At 34.7% G+C, this 17,890-nt stretch overlaps 1 protein-coding gene across 13 annotated transcripts in view; it reads right to left on the bottom strand.

Annotated features, from left to right (window-relative positions):
* TCF4 (transcription factor 4) overlaps positions 1 to 17,890 on the bottom strand; it is a 366,252-nt gene that overhangs the window by 109,953 nt on the left and 238,409 nt on the right. For all 13 annotated transcript variants that reach the window (XM_008014004.3, XM_073006280.1, XM_008014010.3 and 10 more), the window contains one exon: positions 17,484 to 17,533. In XM_008014004.3, the coding sequence (XP_008012195.3) occupies positions 17,484 to 17,533 (50 nt within the window). The remainder of the gene's footprint in view (positions 1 to 17,483; positions 17,534 to 17,890) is intronic.

The raw sequence follows: 17,890 nt of genomic DNA, 5'->3' as shown, positions 1-17,890 counted from the left end.
CACTAAAGTTTTATAAAGGCCAATTTGAAATAAACTTAAGATCTAAATACGCAGTAGCCCATATCTTTTATGAAACAAGCCTAATAGGCCAAGTCTACCAAAAATTTACTAAATATGTATGAACAATTAAATAAAACCTTTCAACATTCTTAACAAAGAAATATTCCGTCTGAAAGCATATACTAAAATAAGTTATCATTCTGGGTGTTTTAACCTTTTTTTAAAGTTTCCTAACTCACTGATATCAAAGAGACACCTGGTAGCAATGCTATAGTTAAGTATTTGTCTGGGTTTCCTTCATAATTCCTAATTTTCAGATACTTGGAAGGAAATTGCCAGAATCTTAAATGTGCTATACAGAGTTGTCTGTAAAGATGCAAATATCATTTCTTATTCTCCTTATATTCTTTTCTTTCTATAAAATTTCAAGACTGCTCAGTCATTTTGAATCATACAGTGCATAAAAATAGACTTTTAATACTTGAGATATTTTATCTCTATTGTCTATGGCATTTTCTCCCACCAGAACAAAACAAAACAAAAAACAGAAAAACAAATAACCCCTCAACTCACCTCTGCATTCCCCAATATACCTTAACTTCTTTGAACAAAATGCAGGTGCTTCATTTCAAATGGGGTCCAATGACTGACATTTAAAGCTAACATCTTAATAAGTGGCTATGATGCTTAACATGTTGGCATTCACAGCACTTCCACTTGCCCCATGTAAATAAAATTGGTCCATACCACCCTATTGTGTATTACATCTAATCTGGATTCTGTAATCTCAATTGCGATTACCCCATTTGTTGTTTTCAGGGCTGCAAGTTCACAGTGAAGTTGAAAGGCAAGCCGACATTTATTTTATAGTGAATATTGTTTTTGCTTTCTGTTGTTGAGTTTGAAGCACAGCTGTGCAAAGTAGTTTCAGTGAACCAAGGGATGGTCCCAGAACAACCAGCTAAGAACTTTGCCCTGAGTTCACAAACTGTGGGCTACATGATAATTATATAAACTCCTCCAGAACTACGACCCCTTTCATGAATTTTTAGCTGGATCTGTGTCAAGTAGTATTGATTTATATTGATCTCAAGGGTATATTTTTTTCTCTGATTTTTACCCAATTTACACAGCAAGGAACAAGGACTCAGCCTAATTTCATTTTCTATGCAGTAACTAGTATGTTATTTGCATTCCATAAATTAAATGGAATGTAGGGACAGGGACTAAACTGCTAATTCAAATACAACCATAATATTAAGAGCATTATCTTCTTATAAAAGAAATGCAGTTTTATTTAGTAAAAGTATTATTCTTAATAGTAAAAACATAAAACATGCTAAGCCATACTCTACATTTCTTAAAATACCCTGAAATAACTTTTATAAATAACATATAAGTCTTGTATTTATTAAGTGTTCACAGTAACTGCACTCTTTAGGTATAGTCCAATAAATTATAGGAGAAAAAATTCTGCCATAGTTTCTAATCAAAATCTCCAATTGCTTGATTCCAAGATAAAAATGAACCTTAATTTAAAGCATTAAAAACTGAGCTAAGAACCCCCAGCTCAGAAAAGACATTCCTTTCAAAAAAAAAAAAAAAAAAAACCAGCATAACCTCTTACCTACTCAAAATTAATTCTAAATAGAAGTCAGTGCCTTCACCTTTCTAAAAATGAGAGTATATGCTTCAAAATAATAATTTGAAAATAAAATAAGTGATACCAGTAATTTGGGTTGTCAAGTTGAATTAATAAATTATTACTGGGCCAACCTGGAACCAAAATTATCAATCATTCAAAATAATTCATAGTCTGTTCTAGGAAACATCTTAATCTTTGCTTACAGAAAAGTCGCTACTCAGTAACACCTTTCTTCAGTAACTAAGCAGCTCAGAGGCACTCAGTTTCCACTGTCAAAGATACCCATTTAAATGGCTTAATATCCAAACATATCCTGACAAATTATTCAGATCTTACTTTTCAACTGTGAGAGCAAACGGAAAGTTGGCAAATTGGTACTGCGTTTTAAATTTAATCATGAAATCAATTCCTGAGAATTGCAAATAATGTCTTAGAAGTCAGTTGAGGACCAGATTTGGCCACTGAATGCTCTGTGACGCTCTTGCTGAAAGACAAGAACAGAACACACACATTCAAGCAGAAAGTGTGCCGGCCACAGTCATGGGACTCACACCCAGGGAAACCTGTCCTTAATTTATCCCGTCGTGTGTAGATTTGGCAAGGATCTCCAGATATCATTTACATACCATATGCCCTGAATTACCTAGGCACAATGGTTGTAGATAAATATGTTTCGGGTCTGACTGTTTGCTTCCTTTTATAAGTTTTGCAGCTTTCATTTCATTTTTCACATTGCTAAATAATTTAATGTAATAGTGCGTGTTGTAAAAGAATGTTTTGCTAAATCAATAAATAGTTCATTGTGCCCTGTGATAAGAAAATAAATGCTCCTGAGGTAGGTGACCAGGAAATATTATTTCTCCTATGAAAGAATCAAAGAGGGGAAATCAGCTGTTTATGCTTTCAACTCATTTTAACCTTTGTCTTTTTACTAGGCATATCAATGCAGGCATTCAAAAATAAAGAAGACAGAAATCATACATTGTGACTTCTGTGAAACATACAGAACTGGTCAGCAAGTTTTCATGTCTAAAAAAGACCCCTGAAAATCTATTCTTGGTCATTCCTGTATTTGTTCTTCTTACAGTTTACAGACATTATAATTACTCTATGCCTTAGTTTCCCTCTCTTCCCAACAATGGTATTAATAAAAAAATGTAGTCACATTTGTGTAGACTTTCAAATGACACTTAGATTAATAAAAATGTATACTTAAACTAAAAAGATCAAAAGCCTAAAAAAAGGCTTGGAGCAGAACTACATACATATTTTTTGTTGTGTACTATAAATTTGACTGTATAAACTTCCAATTAAAAATGACATTCACACCATCATTTTTGATAGAATTTTGCACAGTAGGAATACTCATTAATGCAGGGTAATACAGTGTGATAAGCAGCTTAGACATCAAAATAGTAAAAAGGAAAAAAAAAAGCCAATTGGTCTACTTTTTACATGAGTAAGATAAAACTTAAAATATTAAATCCCCGAAGAAATTTAAGAAAACATATTGGCATTTTAAAATTATATCAAATCAAGAGCATCTATTCTCTTGTCAGTTTCAACTTCAGAGATCTCAGTTCTAATAAAAAAATCACATTTCCATCCTATGTTTGATCACGATACATTAAATGCACTTCAATATTCAAAATGAAATTAAATACAATTTAAATACTTTTACCTATCCTACAATTACCCTCCTAAATAGAGTATATGTTTGTGTATACACTTTTTTTTAACTACTTATATGAAGTATCTGAAATATTTCAATTTTCTTCAGCATTGGCAAAAGAAAGGCAAAAGCCCATCAGCTACAAAGCATGTGCACATGGGTCATTTTATGATCTTTAACTAGAAAATACAAAATGATCATATAATTATCTGTTGTATGTTAAAATAAATGGCAAATGAGGTGTGTCCATATACTAGAAGAGAAATAAATAAAAGGCAATCGAATAATTTCGGAATATTATCAAACAATTTTGCTTTCTTTAGGGGGCAAGAAAAAGAAAGCTACCATTTGAAGGCCAGCAATGAAAGGGTTAACAGACATATGCTGTATAATTAGGAGATGCATTAATGATTATGAATAGTAAATGATTTGGTGCAAAGAAAAAAATTTTAGTCAAAGGGACATGTACCTACCTTACATGTTTATTAGTAACTGTATATAACTGGAAAATTCTGCTATTAAGAATCTTGCATTATTGGTGTAAATACTTCCAAGGGTACATCAAATTGTAATCTTTCATACGACATCCATCAAACCAGGCTGGAGATTTTGACAAACATTAAACACAGTAAGGAGGCAATTATGTATGCATGATTTAATCTGCAACTAATTAATATGCAAATTTATTCATATGTTAGTTACTAAATTAAAAATGCAAAGAAGCCCTTATGGTGATTCTCGAAATTTTGCACAAACAGAACATTTAAAATGTAAGAAAAATGAAGTTTTTAAGAAAACTATAACACACTTTTAGTGTCTCCAGAACCTGTTGCATTAAGAAGACTCAAAAATATGTGTTTAAATACTAGATAATAATTTAAAAGGTGTGCTAATTTTATGTGAGAATGTGGGAACAGAAAGGTTAATCAGAATTCTCTCGAACTCTTAGGAGATACACTCTAATTACCAGACAAATGGTATTCTATTTCTAAGCTTCCTTCCCTGCTTTTGGGCTGTCAGAAGTTGGTCATCTTACTGATATCTTACATAAATGGTTAGGAGTTTTGAGGGGAATAAATAGTATTTGAAAGCAACCAGATATAATGAAAATTTAGGGTAACTCTGAGACCATTTGGTGTTCACTAAACATACAATTCGCTCAAGATGGCAACTCGCTCTTTTCGCCTTTGGGGAACAGCTCTTTGCAAACAGAGAAATGGTAGGAAAATCTTGAGAGAGGCTAGAAATTCTACCAAACTCTCTTCCAAATGAATCTTCAAAGAAAATAATGTGGCTAACCAAAAAGCAACAACCTCCCAAAAAAGCAGAAGGTAATTTTATCTGAATTCAATCTGGCTATTTTAGTCCTACATTTTCCAGACAGTCCAAAATTGATTTGAATCTTTTATGTGAGATGAGGGGTGTAGAGTGGTGATAATTTAAAAATATCTTTGGGTGTCTGTATACAAGGGAGTATCCATTCAAGTGCACTATATATTATTCTTTGGTATTATTGCCTTATGCAAGAACCTGATTCCTGTGTGACTGCCTAGTGATCAGCAGTGAGATTCTGTATGGATCACCTCTCATCTGATTACCTTTTTCATCCAATGTCCGATGGCCATGTACATATGCACAAAGCTCCTGGAGCTGGCTCTTGGAACAGCTGTACTGGCCTCAAGAAATCAACACAAGTCAACTGTATGAGGAAGGACAATAACAGCGTCTACGGCTCTTCCTAGGGCACTGAACTCTCACCCATGTTAAAAAAAAAAAAATCACCATCGGTCTCGCTGCTGCCAAGTGACACACAAAAAGGAAGTTAACCATTGGCTGTGACTTGCATTCACAGTCTGACTCTGATTTCCCTGCTTCCCTTAGCCCATTCTGATGCCAAGCGGACTACAGCTTGCCCATTTCATTTCGACCACGGCAGCCAAAAAAAGCACTGCCCCACCGTGCGACGACAAGCAGTCTGTTTTGATATTAGTACCTCAGTATGTGATATAAGAGAGTCAGATGTCCTCAAACTACGTGCCCTCCCCCGAGGGACTCTGTCCTGGCCCTCCTTGGCCAGAGAGATGGCAAGTGTGCCACAAATCCTCAGCTTTGAAAGCACAGAGGACGGAGAGGCACTATCCTCAGGCTCAGACAGAAATGGCCATGAGTGCCTCTTCTTCCGGGGAGAGGATTCAGGCCCTCCAATTCCACACTCGAGTCTAACTGGAAATATTAACTCAGATTCTATTCACTCCCTGCCAGCATACAGAGCACAAACTGAATTACATAAGAAAGAGAGTCATTTTCTTATATAATTAAATTGTAGTAAATGCTAGTTAAGTAAACATCAGGTTTCCTTCTTTTACTTTCATGAAAGACAGGGGAATATATGGGGTTCCCGAAAATTGATTTTTTCATTGATTCTTAGGGAGGAAGATGAGAGTGAAGTATTCTCCTCCCCAAAACAAATTCTGATTTATTTGCTAAATGTATGGAATCTGACTCTAACCTGGTTTAACCTCTGAATGTGCCTTGTAATGTTCTAGTTCTCTCCAGCACTAATAGATCATGCTTTTTATAATTCCAACGAGGCATCGTCAGGCGAGGACTGCAACTGCTGGGCATTTCAAAAGTCTGAGAGTACCCCAGGCATCTTTAATTTTTACAGGTGACTCAATTTTTGTTGTGACCAGAACTGAACATAAAGCTTTTAAAAGCTTAAATGTACACATTTATGCATTCATTACACAGTGTTAAATCTAATTTGTTCTTTTTACTGTCACAGGAAGCACATGTTTAAAGCAATCTGTTTCCTCATGTGAATGCTTTCCTGTCTGTTTAAAAAAAATTGCGACACACTTTACCCTGAGTAACCAAGAGGTGATCATAAATATCCCTAAATAGCATTAAACAGATATGAAAGACATTAACACTTTCAGAATGCCAAAGTAGTATTAAAAAAAAATTCTAACAGATGCTCCTAGGTCAAAAAGTGAAATGTGTGTTTCCTGAAAAAACACTCTCATCAGAATCATAAATGAACTGTGAGTGGAGAAGTGAGGTGTTGCTGAACAAACCAGGATCCTTTTGGTGAGGAACACGGCAATCCACTGCCAACGTGTACTTGCCATAAAAAGCCAAATCGAAATGGAAGTTTGATGAAAACCAATATCCTTTGTAATCCACAAGGTGGCAATGACTACAAATGAGGGGTGGCTAAATCGGATCTATCTGCTTTCCAGAGAAAGACTATCTGTGAACTGAAGCATCAGTCCCTGTTCGGGGTGGGGGTGGTGGGGTACCCGGAAGAAGCTCAGGGCTCACCAGCCAACACGGACCTTTCCCGAGGAATCTAACTCGATGCCTGGTTTTTCTGCAAATTAAAATTGGCTGGGAAAAGACATTCATTGTGGAATGTGGAGACCATGCTTCCGCTCACACCTCCCCTCCCTACTTTCAGCAGATGTTTTTTTCTTTAAATGCAAGAAGAGTTAACTAAATCAGCCTTTATTTTAAAAAAAAAAAAAAATGTTTTAAGTTTCTCATAGCCGATGATCAAAAATACCTTTTCTTTCGTGAATTCAACAGGGGCACTGAGAAAAGATACATTATAATGTGTCAAAGGCTAGAATCCAGCCATTCTTTGGCTTTACCTTAAAACATCTGTACAAATATTCCTGCTTAATGTTAGAAATCTACCTAAGCAGTCCTAAACAAACTGAACTCTGTTTCCTTTATGAGATAAATAGACTGCCATTCAGGTCTTCCTAGTCCACACGTCTTCATCTTGCCAGGCAAAGTTAATACCTTAGGCCTAACCTTCAGTTTTGTGGGGGAAACTATAGCCAGCCCCACCAAGAGGCTGTGCATCACTCAGGCAGACCCGTTCCCGGCCTATTATAGAATACCACTGACACAAAACAAAAGAAAGCATGTATCTCGTTATCACTTAGAGGCAAGGCTGATTTAGGCATAAACAAATTATTGGCCAAGGGAACCACATTATAAGCAGCTCCAGGCATCGTAGCTGATGCACCAGTTCAAAAGAGAAAAGATAGAGAAAATATTTCCAACATAAACTTTGCAGAGCACTATGTCTAATGATTAAAAGGGCTGACTACGTGTCTTGGTTTGATAGAGATGGGTTTGCAGAGCCTATGCAACACAGGGAGACCCTGTCTCTACCAAAAAAAAAAAAAAAAAAAAAAAAGATTAGCCGGTGTGGTGGTGTGAACCTGTGTACCAGCTACTCAGGAGCCTGAGGTGGGAGGACTGCTTGAGCCTGGGAGTTTGAGGCTGCAGTGAACTATGCACCACTTCCAGCCTGGGTGACAGAGCAAGACCCCATGGCAAAAAAAAAAAAAAAAAAAAAAAAAAAAAAAAAAAAAAAAAAAGCAATATTACATAATTTCAGAAAAAGCAAGTGACTTCTGTTACGTAAAATTATAATTATTTTGCACATAGTTGAAACCCTGGTCTTAGTTTCTATTCTACTGCTAACTACTCCTAAGTAGGCTGCCATGTTAGATTTGTTTCTCAAATGCCAAAAGAAAGGTAGTTACCTTGTTACTGGTAACAGCATAACAGTGCTTTTTATTATGTGTAACAATAGAATGTAATATTCAAGGATATTACATAAATGCATTAAAACCCCAATGACTACTTATTTTACAAATAACTGTGTAGCTAGGAAGTGACACAGCCCCCTAAAAACCCAGTTGATCAGATTTCATACTCTAACCACTACATTATACTGTCTTTGTTTACACAAATGCTATCCCGGACTGCCTGGCATACTGATTTGCTTGGGCAGAAGTTATAGGATATAACTATATAGAGATACTGATGATTATTCTACAGTGAAATGAAACTTCTTAATATTAATGTATTGTAGATAGTCAAATACTTGCTAAGTTAACGACGACCTTGCTGAAGAGAGCTTTTTGGTCTACAGAGTGTGTGAAACGCTATAGGCAGCATAGACAGCATTATGGTTAAGAACACTGAAACTTTAGAGACAGACTGCCTAGGTCTCACTCCCAGCTCTGCCACTTACTATGTGTGACCGCAGACATGTTTCTTCACCTCTCTGGGTCTCATTTTTAAGTCTCTTGAATAAACAGTAGTACCCATCTCATAGGATTTTTATAGGAATAAATGACTTAATAGATGCAAATGATTTAATAGTATACCACTCAGAACATGGAGTAAGTACATGGAGTAACTACTCTGGCATGGAATAAGTACTTTGATAAAGGTATATTATTAGTATATTGACACCATCATAATAAATGCAGACACTATTTATACCTGTTTTGTAGACAGAGAAACAGGTTTGTGAGCTAACCAAGGCCACTGAGTAAGTAGAAGCTGTCAGACATTAAATTAGAAAGGTCTTTTTGTGTCTAGTGCAGTGCTTTTTCTAACCTACTACACCACTTTTACTACTATAATCATTCACTGGAAACATACTTCAGGGTAATACACAAAAGTAAAGCAGTGAGTCTGGCTTCTATAGGACAAACAAGATGTATCTAAAACATGTCCCTCACCCACTTCAAGTTGGTGACAAGCAAGTGAGTAAGGGCAATCAGCTTAAGGGACAAAAGTCCATGTGTTATACTGTGTGGGTTATTTTATTTTTCAAATGCATGATTTTCTTAAAAGGCTACACGGTACACTCTTTAAAATGCTAAGGTTATTCCTACAAATTGTGATGCAAGTGACACAAGACTGCAAATTTCATTAAACGTGAAGAATCTTAGTTGTAAAGCTCCACGATTTAAATAAGAATACACAGAAGAAAAAGACATGTTCCACGTTACACGGTGTGTCTAGTTTTTAGCTGCAATGAAAAATACGCTTTGAATAAGTATAAATGGAGAAAGGAATGAATGAATTAATGAACCTGCTTTTTTTCCCTTCTACCTGGGCACTCCCAGCTTGTTACTGTCAGGTTTCATTTATATCAACACCGGGTGAAGTTACTGATATATTTACTAAAGGGAAAATGAAAGAGCATTTATTTGTAAAATAATTACTGACTGCAGTTTGAATTTTGTAATCCCAACTATATCTGTTCATAATAAACATGTTTAATTCCGTTTTCTTTGCCGTTATCAATTAAGCCACAGATTATATGTGCCAATGTCTTATATATCTCTAAAAATAAAATTCATATTAACACACTATATGAGGGAACCCAAAGTTCTTGCAATGCAATTTCACTCCTGAATCATATGCCTGAGTATTAAATGGCAGAATTTCGAATTTATTTTATACAACAATACTTTCAAATGGTACAATAGATACAGAAAAGTGCTTTTCTACTTGACCAAATGGTTAAAAAATTTAAACTAACTCAACAAGTCTAAATCATCAGGCCATAAACATTCTCCTAATAAATCTCAGCTTTAGCAGTAATACAAAATGACCTAAACACTGCTGCCTCCTTAGACAATTGTTTTTCTCATCCTTTAATGTCTTGAGTTATTAAACTTTCTTAAGCTAGAGCCCCAGTTTTTATACTCCACTTATTATTGAATTATTTTGTACTTCAAGTTCGTTTCATAGAAAGCAAGCCAGAAAATATTATTGTACCATATGAATATACCTGAGCACCTGTGAAACAACCCAATTCTCCAAACAGGGTTACTGGAAAACATTAATGCTAAGAATCTGCCACCTACTTGAAACTGCTTTCTCACAGCAGCTAATGATATAATGATATACTGTGCCAATCGGTAGAATGAAAGCCATTACAATATTATTATAAGCAGAATTCAGGAGGCATATTTAGAATGATATGGGCTGTGGAGGGAGGAGGCTCCTGTAGACAGTTAGGTACTCTTTCTCAGATGTCATCAAAATAATTGTTCCAAAGTAGCATTTTCCTAAAATCCCTAATGGTAACAGCAAGTGGTAACAGTGACTTTTTGTGTGTGTGTGTGAGGAATGATACCAGTTTTCATGATTAAATGTACTTGCAAAAGTCATTTTTATGAGAAAATATAAGTCTTTCTAATATGGCTCCATGTTTCACAAAGGAAATGCCCTTTAATCACTGCTAACATATGGCAATACACTGAGAAATTTTCTTTACAGTTTGCTATGAAGAGAGCTTCACTACGCAATGTTCCTATTTCCTGCTCTACGGAATAATCAAAATAAATTTAGTGAAATTTAACACACACACAGTTCCTCTTCTTATTACTCTGGAAGTAAGCACTTATATATCAAGTTTCATCCCTAGTGGCTTATTTATGATTAATTCCTCAGATGACAAAGTCAGACAACAGTGGGTGTCACTAAATCACATAAGTAGAATTCTTAAAATGTTCCTTCCAAAATATAACTTGAGCATTCTTTCAGAAGTGAAATCTATCCATCTCACCAAATCATAAAGCACCTTTATTTTCAACCCTGAAATTTTACAAAATGCAGAAACTTCTGCACTACCTTAACTTCTCTGAAGAGGGAGTATATGTTCAAGTAAAGCATCAGACTCCTCAAATAGCCTTACACCTATGCAGCAGCTGCAGCTTAAAAAAGAAGGACTCACGTGCTGCTGTTTTCAGATAAAAAAATAATTAAGTATTTAAAACGACAAGTTTTGCACCACATTTTATAAAAGCTCCTATTCCTTTAAAAGAAGCACATTCATACACATGGGCGCACACACATCCTGGTACAGTCGAAATTGATCAAGGCTGAAAATCCTGTGCTATTGCTTTGAGATGCAATTTTATGTTCAGTTTAATAATTGAGTGCAATTTATGTAAAAAATCAAACAAAAGCCAGGACAAAGCAGGTGTCTGTCAACAGCCTGACCAAGTATGGATTTTGATTTAAGAAAATACAACTTTGCCAATTCTCGAAGAGACTCCTTATTCTTTTAGGATAACTGCCACATCTTCTAAGAGAATCTTATTTAGCCCTCCAATTCCTGGTTCATTACTTTCAATGAAAACCTTTAGAATTATTCGAAACCAATAAAACCTAGAAAATGCAGAAATTGTCAGTGATCTGGAAAAAAGGAGAATATTTTGCTATGTTAGCAAATAAAACTTTCAATCAATTAAATTTTACAAGTTAAAAAATGGTATTCAAATTATCAAGGCATTTATCTATATTATTTCGTAAATATAAATTCACAGTTAAGCTGGATACTACAGAAAAAGGTTTTATTTTCAAAATACATGCAAGCCCTGTTATAATTCTCTCTGGGTAAAGCAGCCCTGCAGTGGTTTCCTACATATCTCAGTAATTTAAACCACTCTCGAGTCCAAAACTTCACACCAAAATATACTCTTCAGTGAAAATGATAAAGTTCAAAATAGCAGTTCCCAGAAATGTATTTCTCTTTTCTCAACAAGTCCAGTTTTACACTAAATACTATTATTCCAGCTGCTAACATCGTAACGAAAGTCCTGATAAATCTTAGCTGCAAAATAGTATTTTGAATACTTGATTAAAAATAAAAACTCATTGGGGAGTAGGAAGATACATCAGGCACCACTCCTCAGAAGAGCTCACTGAGTAGAAAAATGAGGCACTGCTGGCCAGGAAGGCCTCTTTCTTGTGGAAGGAATGAACTGGTGGTGTTTCGTTTGAGTGTTTGGGGCATATAACGTTTTAGTTTGTAAAGATAAAACAGGAATAGCTCAAAAATACACAAACCTTTCATCCACAGTTAACTTTCGTGCTTGTCTTCTCCTTTATGTTTCTTCTCTCTTTCTATCTAAAATATGCACACCAGAAGCCTTCTTTCTTAAAGGGCACAGGATTGGGCTTCAAGGCAGAGAAGGGGAGGATAGTGGATGAAGGAGCTCATTATTCCAAAATTCCAAACAGAAATTCAGAAATCCTTGAGCAAACTTCTGGGATATTAGAATGCCTAATGGCATATACGTTGAGTATTTGCAAGCGTCTTGTGTGCTTTCTAAAAAATTTTTAATGGAATAAGAGCCTCCAAGGAAAACAAATAAAAAGATTCTCCTATATTTTTTCATATACCAGTAATTCATAAAAATCATAACCTCAATGTGCAATAGAGAAGATTGGTTTTCACGAAAAAAAAAAAAAAAAACACAACAAAACAAAAAACGCACATGCTGAACTAGAAGTCATTAGCAAATTCAGCATTAACTGCACACACACAAAAAAACTTTCTTTGTCATGAATATTTTCTCAGTTTTCACTGTTGCCCATTGTCATGTTATACATGCCGTGTAAATTGTGTGAACAGTTTTGTCCTACTTGAGATGACTTAATTGTGCCACTCTTAACCTCCTTCTTGCCTAAACATTAATTAATAAGCACAATTTTAATATCCAAACCTTATATTCCAATATCTTTAATTAGAAAATGGGTACACTACATTTAAAAGTGAATACTAAGAGCTATCTTAATATTTTAAACACTTGCAGTTATACTTCGTCACAAAGCATCTATCTGCAGGGATGAACCTTGAAGAGCTTCCTCTTTTTACATCTTATCACACAATCAGCTACTTCTAGACTTTCCTAAAAAGGATAGAGCCCAGATGGCTGATATTTAGTTCCCTTGTGATGGATATTGTATTTCAATAAAACTTTCATATTAAAGAAAATTGTATTATTACTTGTTAAAATTTGTTGACATGAAAAAGCATTGTTCTGATTTCCCTATGATCAGTTTCAAAAGTGATGTAGGAAATTATATATTTCTGAGTTCAGTACTGATTTTTAAAATCATACATAATTTCCAGCCCGCTAATAAGGAAAAAACAATTTACCAATATCTCTTTTAAATTGTTTGTGATTTCTTCAAGCACTTGGGAAAAAGGGGGTTTTCCCTAAATAGCTCAAGATATGGATTCAATATCATGTTCGAAATCTTCAAATATGAAAGTTTTTATATAACACAAAATACGTAGGGCATTTAAGGCCATTAGCATTACTCATTTTTCTTGATACCCCTAATAGTCACTTCTGTAAAGGAAACTCTAATCCAGACTTAAATATTTCATTTTATTTAAGAATTCTTTCCTTATGAAAAATGGTGAACCTAGTATCTAATACACATTGTTTTTATTTTTCAAACCTACCTATTGATTAACTTATGTCACAAATATTCTTGAAGTGTCCAAATCTTATTTTAGAATCTTTATAATAGTAGAAATTGTTTATCTTAGCATCCATGTGTCCCAAATCATCTCTGACCACTTAAAGTTTGCCAGGTCTTCCTAAGTTTTAAAACAAAAAACATACACAAAACCCCTCTGTAATTTAACGTAGAAAAAAGACTTTACTGAAAAGTACAGTTTTAGGAAAGATCACCAGAGATGAGAGATCATAAACTATTTCTAAGGATAAAACATTCTGTTTCCAGAAAAATCTGATGTTCAAGAGATTCCAACTGGGGTCATGGTGAGACCATCATTAAAGTTTCAAATCAGATTACAAGTAGAGACAAATTCCACCAAAGTTTGAAGTAGAAAGTTTGTAGTTGTTAACAGTTTCTGATAAAATGTATATAATTCTGAAATACTTCAAATTCTAAGATAGAGGTTTTACAGGTTTACATGTTGATGGGCAGAATAAAGTTTCCAAAAGTAATGCCTTTGTTTTGTTTGTGTGTTTGATGAAAGTATCTTAAAACAGCACAATGTAAAATTTTTTGCTACTTTCTAGATTTTAGTACTTTCATGTTAATTTCTTTCAAGAATCATGAATCATTTTTTTCCAAAACTTTAATTTACTATAGTCCTTTTTTCTCTGTACGAATTCATGATTCAATGTGTATGATTATTAGGCTATATAAAACAAATTTGTTGAAATGAGCAGTAAAGTTGCAAAATACTGAGTTTAAGATGAAATATGGTTTGAAATGGAAAACCAAAATGTAGAAATCTAGCAAAACAAGATTTTCTCACGTAGATTCAAGAGCTTAGACATGCAAAATAAATTCTGACATCGACAAAGACAACACTTTATTACTAAGGTCTTCGCAAAAAATGAGGGCTACGAGAAATTGGGACGTGACTAAAAAGAGCAACATACTAAAATATGAACCGAAAAGATAAAAATGTACTGCAGTAATAAGCAGAGCTCTCGTGGGCAATTAGATAGCTGTCTTTCACACAGGCTTTCCTTTAAAAAAAATAATCTCCCTAGCAAGTACTGGTCTATGTGCACTAGAGGGACAGTCTTCCTCCCTACACACTGTGCTTGTCCTGTAGACCCTGCCTGGTGGGTCTTCTGTTATCCCATCATCGTGTCATCCTTCCACAGTGATGTAAGGTCTCCAGATGCAGCACACAGTACAAACACACATTCGTGGATCCTGCCAGATCCATGGCATGATGTCGGGCCAGGCCCATGTTTTCTCTCTCCCACAGATGCTGCAGTGTTTTCAAAACAGGGCCAGGCAATCCCCTCTCTCTCCTGATAGCCTGGGAGGAAGAGCCAGCCTAATGGGAACAGAAGTCCAGTCTCTGCACCACAGGCATGTCACAAATAATACCTGATGATGCAGTGTCACCATTTAAGTTGTCTTCCTTTTATCATAAGGGAAATAGAGGGCCCATTTCAAAATGGGGGGGAAAGTGAGTTGCCACAACAGATTGTGACAGATTTATTACTATTTGTCATGGTAAATATGTATCAAAGAAAACATGTAAGTGTCTTTATGTAGTCATAATCACTCCAAAGGAAAACTTTTATTATCTCTAATCTTTTAGTATCTGTTATACAAATACTCATACATACTGAAACAAATTTAAGAAGTTATCTCTTATCAAATAGTCATAATTTTATTTGAGCTTTAAAAAAAAAGCATGGTAGAGGTCTAAAAATATAGAAATACAGATCTGCTGGGGGAAAGGTCTGACCGTGTCTACTGCAGACCTTTTTTGGAATCAAGTTAAAATAAATATTTTGTGTGGTGGTAAGCCATGTGGATCTTGCTGTAAGTAATAAGCAATTGATATTTACAACAAAGCTTACATAAACTAAGTTAAATTGCCATGAAAATAGAGCTGAGTTTTTTTAGGTAATGAGTAAATGGATGATTAAATTATAAAATTATCTAAACATGTTCTTCTTGCTCAAAAAATAGGGATAAAAATTTCATTTTTAATTGTATTTTCTTCCTCATATTTCAGAAAAAAAGACTATTCATCAGAATGTTTCATAAGAACCATGAAAACATTTAGTCAAGATAAAACTCCTAAGAAGAGTAAATCCTAAACTGATCAATGAAAACCAAAAATTATATGGAATAAAACTAAATTCCTAATTCCCAAGTTTTGTTTATTGGGAAAGAAAGGTAAAATATTTTTATATTTCTGAACGTATCACAACCTAGCAGCAACACCTAAATTGTCTTAACAGCAAAGAAAACACTGTACCAGTAAAATTTTCTAAAGGGGCCAGTTAGCTATAGGGAAATACTTAAAAATTTACAACGAATTATGAAAATTGCTGTTGACAATGATTAAGCATATACATGCCATCCGATGCCACGCCAATGCACTCCTTAGAAACTGTCTAGATTTCTACCTAATCTTAGCACTGGATAAAACAAGTTAATTTTAATACAAGGTATAAAGAGGGTAGGATAGCTTTAAGTTTTTCATGGCTTTTATAGGATAGTTATTCCATTGTTTCAGAACATTCAAAGGTCCACTAAATGCATTTAATATTGTCCATATTAAGTTCAGGCATGTTTAAAATGTAAACAGCTGTTAGGACTATATCATTTGAAGTTGTCATAAAACCTATTAAAAGCTAAAGTTTCATCAACATTAAATCCACCCCTGACTTCAAGCTTAAAATATGCGATAAAATCCTTTGGGCATATCAGTCAATTTCAATACAACATAGAAATTCAAAGAATAAACAACGTAGTACAATTTTAAGTCACGTATTGATAGTTGAAAGTGACTACTTTATACACCATTGGCAATCTTATTTACACAATATTTTTCTATATTTACGAATAATTTTGTGATGCTTCTTCAACATCACCAACTCTATGATAATCAGCACACAAAATTTACTCTTTTTCCTGATAAGACCTTATTCTGATACATTCATTTAATAATTGTTCGGATGAGCTGAACTGAAATCAAGTCAAATACACAGGTGTTTGGGTTAATCTAATCTTAGCACATTTGCAAAACCTATTATTCTTCTAATACATCAAAAAGGAAATGAAACTAATATGCAAGCATTGATTGGTAATAAACTTTAAGAAATCTAAATATGATTTTATATTAAAGTATAAAAACATAATAAAGTTCATTAGCATTCTTTTCAAAGAATACTAGTACTCTACAGAATTAAATCAAAACTTTATATAACAGGAAGGAAGAATGAAAAAAAGGAGGAAGGATAAAGAAACAGAGAAAGAAGAGAGGAAACTACGTTTTCATTTTACGTAAGGAGAAAATTACCAGAAATGGACTAGTCCTAAACAAAATTAAATACAATTATCTAGGAACGTAAGAATTCAAAATATGATATCATGTATTAAGTTGTGATTACAACCAGCTTTTGCTGTGCTGGGGACCTGAGGGCGGGTGGGGGATATTAGCAACTTCTGCATAGAGCTCCAGCTATTAAAAAGACCCAGAATGCTCTTGGTTACAGCTGACTTCTTCTAGTTGTCACCTGGTAGTAAAGACACAAATGGCTACTGATGCAGCTACCTTTGCAGCCTTTATTCAGCAACCTCTCCAGAAAATAGAGACATTCTTCCTGCACTCTGGGCTGAAACCCATGTAAATTTTTCCTAAATCCTCTCCACAAATCTCCTTTCGCATGCAAATCCATAAATCATCATAATACTGACAAAGAATTTAACCAACACATGAAACTAATACTCATTCTCTTGAAAGCCCTGTACAGGTAAAACTCCTCAAACTTCAGGCACCTTTTCAAGGCTCTCTTTAGAGCTTAACCTGCTGAATATCAACATAACCACCCAGTCTTCCAGGAGAAGAAATTAATCACTCCAATGTGGGTCAGGTGGCTGGATGTGCAGGTCATTTCTACCTCATCCACCTTCTAGATAAACGTGATGCTCTGGGCGCATGGAAACTCATTTACTTCTATCTCCTTCCCATCGATACAAAACAGAACAAAATAAGCAATATACAAAGCAGAAACAAGCAGTACTTACTGAAGATGGCAAACCTGGAGGAACTTTTCGAACTTTCTTTGTCTGTACCTCTGAAAGAAAATGAAGATGCTGTCAGCTCCCAAATGCCCATTTTCCTAACTAAGATAGATTAAAACACAAAGACTTCTAGATGATACCACATTTCCTTAAATCATTACCTTAGCAAACTGTAGTTACCATGATCACATCTGATACTAGCAGAAATCAAATGCTGCCTTGTTCTTAAAAATGAAGACATTTAACTTTTTGCTACTTTGATCTTTTGAAAGCTTCCTTATGGGTGCAGCCAAGAGAAAACTAGAAATAAGCAGACACCAAAAAAGTTCTGCTACCATAAGTTGTTAACGTACCTACTCAGTGTACTGGGGTGAAGTCTCCAGGATGACAACTGAGCCAAATTTTATGGT

Source organism: Chlorocebus sabaeus, chromosome 18, assembly GCF_047675955.1.
Source record: "Chlorocebus sabaeus isolate Y175 chromosome 18, mChlSab1.0.hap1, whole genome shotgun sequence".
In the NCBI taxonomy this organism is placed as follows: domain Eukaryota; kingdom Metazoa; phylum Chordata; class Mammalia; order Primates; family Cercopithecidae; genus Chlorocebus; species Chlorocebus sabaeus.
Note: the sequence above shows the minus strand (reverse complement) of the source record. Positions and strands in the feature narration are given on the sequence as shown.